The sequence below is a fragment of the Stegastes partitus genome, unplaced genomic scaffold, assembly GCF_000690725.1.
Source record: "Stegastes partitus isolate 25-593 unplaced genomic scaffold, Stegastes_partitus-1.0.2 Scaffold2068, whole genome shotgun sequence".
In the NCBI taxonomy this organism is placed as follows: Eukaryota; Metazoa; Chordata; class Actinopteri; family Pomacentridae; genus Stegastes; species Stegastes partitus.
The window spans coordinates 26,230-31,736 of record NW_007579799.1 but is presented as its reverse complement, the minus strand read 5'-3'; the positions used below and the strand labels follow the sequence as shown (position 1 = coordinate 31,736).

The window sequence follows — 5,507 nt, the reverse complement described above, 5'->3', positions numbered from 1 at the left end:
GTCCCTGCCGTGCCAGCGATGGCCTGAGAGGTCATGTTGCCTCGAAATGCTGAGTTGATGGAGTTGAAGAGGCTGGATTTGCCGGCTCCAACGGGGCCCACCAGCAACACACGGGCTTGATGCACCGTTTTGATGGCAGGCTTATAGTTCAGGATGGCCTTCGTCAACGCCTCCTTTTTCCTAGAGGGAAGAGAAATCAGTCAGTTCACCGGTAACCACATTCAGTGAAAATCAAACATTTACAATACAAAATGTGTGTCAATTTTCAAAATAAAGCTCGGTAACGTGATAGACCCAGTTGGTTAATTAAATGTACCGTGCAGAGTTTTGGCTAGCAGCTCTAGTAGCACTAGCAGGAACGTTTCTACAAGCAGATCCACATTTTGTTTGAACAATGCACTTGCAAGCACACAGGCAACATTCCTAGTTAGTTCACTGATCAATAGATAGTGGTGGCAATGCAGCAGATGCCAACAACGGCTGCAAGAATATAACTGCAAGAAGACACACAACAACTGCAAACATGCAGCAATTTTTTCTTTTTTTAAAAAAATCGTTTCATGAGGAGGAAAATTATTTACACAGTTCAAGGATGCAAAATTTGTTTTTGTCAGAAACCGTTAATGAGAATATAATTTTGTATATTTTAATTAAAAACTCCACTTTTGTAACATAGATTTCCACATACTCAGCCGTCCACTGGATGTTCCTCCACGGTTTGGCCAGGAGATCCCCCAAGTCTGCATGTGAAAAACACAGTTAATATAAAATAATGGCTTATTTTATTCCAACTTTAAACTTTTATTCACTTTATATACAATTCTGAGTCAGTGTTCACGTATTTTAGATCATGTTTTTTACTATAGAAAAAGCCTAGTCAAGTTCTTAAACATGCAAAACACTATTTAGGTGTGAAAAGTCGCCTTTAGTGCAACACTGTGAGATAAACTCTTTGCTTCTTGTCACACACCTTCAACTCGATACACCTCAAACTCAGTCAGTTCCAAGTCGTCTCCGTACATGTATGCGGTTTCAAAGTTGAAGCCTTTGCCCGGATTGGACGTTAATGCAGGCTTGTCGCCATCCAGGAACACCAGAGCTCCATAATCTGGACCAGTGGTTACATCTTTGAAAGCACACTGCCCTGTGATACCTGCAACCCTCAGAGGTCTCTGCTGCTCAGCTCTGATGCTGTAAAGGAAAGCATCCTTGTCAATGATGTCTCCATCACTCTGGGTGTAGTCTTTGGAGGTGTAGGCTCCAAAGACAAACCCAGCAGCGTTGTAAGCGACGATGACGGTGGGGCCCTGTGTGTCACAGCGGCCGTGGAAGGCAGCAGCAGTGTAACCGTGGATGCTGGCTTTGTAGAGCAGGTGGAGTCTGACGTGGCCGAAGAGAGAGAGCAGCTTTTTCTGCTGATCGTTAGAGAGGCCGGACGTGATCACTGGCATGATGACGATGAGGATTCAAACTCAGCTGAGGATGCAGAAATCATGGAAGAATTTTATGACAAGACATACTTCCTAAAAAATGCACAAATTGAACACTTAGATCTAATTAATAATACAAGTCTATGCTTCTTATTTTTCAGAGGATTGTAGGAATTTTCCTTTTTGAGATTAAAGAAAATAAAATAAAGGATTAAATTATGCAAAATATTGAATTAAAATAATAAAATATAGGATGAAAGTTTATAAAATATTGGATTAAAGTAAATCAAATGAGAACACATTAGTAACATTAATTTAACAAAGACAGACTTGACAGATTATATCACGGGACAACATTTGGATTTTTTTGAGCAAAACAATCCAGTAATCTTTAAATATTTACCATTAGGGAATTAAGATTTGAGTTGTTAAAGATTTTAAGCCACATGGCACAAGAGTCTGTTTAGTTTCATTTTCACTTCGAATCTCCACCCAAAACAGAAGTTAGTTATTTTGTGCCACTTGTACTGTTGCTTATCAACATTATGGGAATTTACAGCAAATCCCACCAATGCAACACGTTTGATTTGTAAAAACATCATGCAGATTTTTCTCAGACGCTTACACAAAACAAAACCCAGCTGGGCAACACCCTCCAGCAAAACCTTCAGCAGAAAGTGATTAAAATCTGACTCGCAGCATAAAAATGTTCCATTTTGTAGATACAGTTTAGAAGCTATAAAACTTACCAGCAATTTGAAGAAAATTGTTGTCGTAAAATGCAGCAAGTTCCTACGTTGGTGGTGGTTTGTGTTCCTCTGTCGGTGCTCAAACAAAAGTGAAACTGTTGTGCAAGCCTTTATGTTTGGGGATTTTCCTTCCTCTGTTAAACTGCAGCTTTCAGTTTCTATCCTACAGCGTTGTGACTCATCAAGGCTGGTGAGGCTCTGTAATGAATTCTTCTGATTTATAGATTTTGAAATGCTATGTTAAAGTTAAGCACTGGTCAAAACACTTCATTGCAGATTAACTCTCTTCCTTTGCAGCCACAAAAAGACACCAGTTTCATATCACATTTAAGGTTTAATTCAATTTAACATTAATTCATGGAAAGGTTCAGCTGTCCTGATGAAAAACTTGCTATTCTAGATGGAAGAATTTGCAATTTCATCATGACTCTCGACTTTGAATGGTGATGCACATTCTTTATTCCTCTCAGCCCCACAGCCCACACAGTTTGACATTTTCACTGTATTTTCTTACAGATAATTACAAAATGAAAGTTTTTCAATGTCCGTCCATCCACCCCGCTCTGCCCCGACGCTGCCACAGTGCTTTGCTCTCTTTCTTCATGAATATCATGAATGAAACAACATACAGTACATATTTTATACATGCGGGACACATACACATAGTTACAGTTCACTTGGCTACTGTGGGGTTCACTTAGTTGTTGCCCACGATTGCACATCTCCAGTTCAACCCTCCAAAAAAAATCATTCAAGCCCTGGCGCCCTTTTGCAGTGAAAAGGCAGAAGTGAATTATTAGGGATGTAGTGAATTAGGATTGAATGAAACCCGTAAAAAGAAAGTTGATTGCTCAAAATAAAACAAATGTGCAATTTCTCTGAAAGATAATACAAATTTCTGAGGATTTTTTTAAAACTTTTTATCATCAATACAAAATATCAGAGGATGTTTTTTTTTTGAGATTCTGAATGAAAATGTCATTTTTTATGTATTTGGAGGCAGCATCCAGGCGCACAAATGGACCATTTGTGTCATCGTGACGGTGTCATGCTTTGGTATTAAGGAAATGTTGTATATCACATGCACATTCGCGTGACCTAAAGGCAAAACAGCCACAGAGATAATTAGAGTTTAAGACGGGATTCTTACCCATCTCGGCGTATGACATTCAAATTCATGGACAGACTGGGATGAAAGGATATAAGAAGGAAAACTATGAACGAAAATGTAATCCGATACATTAAAAATTCCCTTTTACTACCTTAAAAATTGGATTTAAAGCTTCCTGGATAACTTTGATTTGTAATTTTCCTTGAAATTTAAATGTAATTTATTACAATTTGTTCAAAAGTTACTTTGAGGTGCTGGATATTTCCAGAAGAATTTCCTGGAAGCATCTGCTCCATTTAAATATTCTCTTATTATTCAATTGATTTAGTAAAAAAACTTTTAAATCTATGTTTGCATATAGACAGATTTGCTATTTTTGCATGTGCTAATTTTGCTGACGATAAACTGGAAACATATCAATAAAATATTTTTTTATTTTCCCTATAGTCAGCGCCAAAGGTTTTGGTTTTTGTTTCTAGGGGGCTTAAAGACAAATGGGATACAAAGATAAGAAAATCATAGAAGTTATTTGGGAATTATGGACCTGTAAAATAAAGTGTTGTGCATTCCATCTTCCATTTAATTACAGCAGTGCTGGAGTACAGTTTGAAGCTCAGGACTACTTTGCAAGAAATGCAACCTTGCAAAACTCCCCCCACCACCCACTGTGACTAAACCGTGACATTATGCTGTACAAAATATCTTTCCCTAACATACTGTATGATTATATCCACCATCAAAACACATGTTGTTGATTTTTTTTTTCTTTTTTTTTTGAGTAAGATATTGAGTGAACATCTATTTGTACAAAAAGCATTTGCAATCTGGCTCCTGATTAGCGTGATTATGAGCACTTGTAATGGATTACAATTGCAGGACTGTTCTTAATAACGCGCTTTGCTATAATGCTATTAAATTTAATCTGGTGCTCTAATCCCTGCTGACCAGATTTGTCTTTGCACGCTCGGTTTCAGTAATCTCAGATTCAGCGATTATCTTTCACTAGTGGCAGACAGACCGACAAAGTGTCTCTGAGAGTCTGTTTGCTCAGCATAGATTTCGAAGCCACGGTGGCACAAAACGTTTTCAAAGCAGGTACGACACACAGCACAGCCCATCTCATGTCTGCTCACAACAACACACCTGACCACACACTGTGAAAGTGAATTCGTTAAAGATACAACGTGGGACTGGTATCGATCCAACAAATTTAGAAAATAAAGTGAGTTCAATGCATTTTGATTTTTCCGAAGTCTTAATTTGATGCATAAATGTTGCATTAAAAGCAGCAGAATGGGCCCAGGTACATAGCACAGACTACTAACACGCTTCAGTGCCTACACCTAGTGCCTTTAACCCCACGTATACTATTTTTTAATAATTTACAGCATCAGCTTTCATGTTATTCTACGTGTTTGCAGGCTGACATGCGTCTCTTGCAGCCACTACGATCTCCTCTCCTGTTTCGCACAGGGTCATGGGTCAAACAAAATCATGCAGTTGCTCCCCGAAGGGATGTTTGTTCTCCCTTTGAGGAGGAAGAAAACAAAAAAAAGGGCCTTTCGGTGCATAAGAAGCCCAAAAAGGAGGTGATAAACCAGAAGGGGGTGTGGTGAGCGCCTCATCCATTCGGTCGTGCAAGAAAGGGGCTGCGTCTCCCCATAATCTGTTTCTAACTATTTCTGTCACTCCTTCAGTCTTTTATCTCTCACATACACACTAGCACCCTTCAGCTCACATTCACCCTCCATCCCCCCCATGCTGCGTCAACCAGTCCGCCTTAGAACTCGATTTTGCAGGCAGGAAAGGTTTCATCTTGCATGGCGACGGTGCTGTTGGATCCCAGGACGGTGATGCCCTGCTCCTTCTGTCTGTCCAGGGTCTGCTGGTACCACTCCTGCATCGACGGCGACTCAAAAGTGGGGATCACAGTCACCTGGAGACCCACAACAGGACACTGTCAGTCATTTGTTGACATGGCTGCACATATTAGTAGATTTCTTTCAGCATCTGGAAAGGACGGTGGTTTCAGATCCAGCTGCAAGTCAGTTTCCTTTGAAACTCTCTCCCGGATTACATCAAATAACTGGTTTTCTGTGTGTTGTTCATAAAGTAGATTTCACCTCTGAAGCCCAATTCTAAGTAGTATCATTACTAACTGCAGCGTACACTGTGGTGACTGCTTTAAAGAGCTATAAATAATGTTATTAGTTACAC

General features: G+C 39.5%; 2 protein-coding genes across 2 annotated transcripts in view; both read right to left on the bottom strand.

The window, feature by feature from the left end:
- The window catches only part of LOC103373790 (interferon-induced protein 44-like), a 6,629-nt gene extending 4,352 nt beyond the window's left edge, over positions 1 to 2,277 (bottom strand). Inside the window, exons 1-4 of the mRNA XM_008303778.1 lie at positions 2,180 to 2,277; positions 971 to 1,476; positions 689 to 740; positions 1 to 180 (exon numbers count right to left, since the gene is read on the bottom strand). The exon at positions 1 to 180 is cut by the window's left edge and continues 14 nt beyond it. Coding sequence (XP_008302000.1) covers positions 1 to 180; positions 689 to 740; positions 971 to 1,451 — 713 coding nt within the window. The 5' untranslated portion in view covers positions 1,452 to 1,476; positions 2,180 to 2,277. The remainder of the gene's footprint in view (positions 181 to 688; positions 741 to 970; positions 1,477 to 2,179) is intronic.
- A 220-nt stretch (positions 2,278 to 2,497) lies between these two features.
- Positions 2,498 to 5,507, bottom strand: part of LOC103373789 (microtubule-associated protein 1S-like) — a 17,426-nt gene continuing 14,416 nt past the window's right edge. Inside the window, exon 10 of the mRNA XM_008303777.1 lies at positions 2,498 to 5,226. Within this exon, the coding sequence (XP_008301999.1) occupies positions 5,071 to 5,226 (156 nt within the window). The 3' untranslated portion in view covers positions 2,498 to 5,070. The remainder of the gene's footprint in view (positions 5,227 to 5,507) is intronic.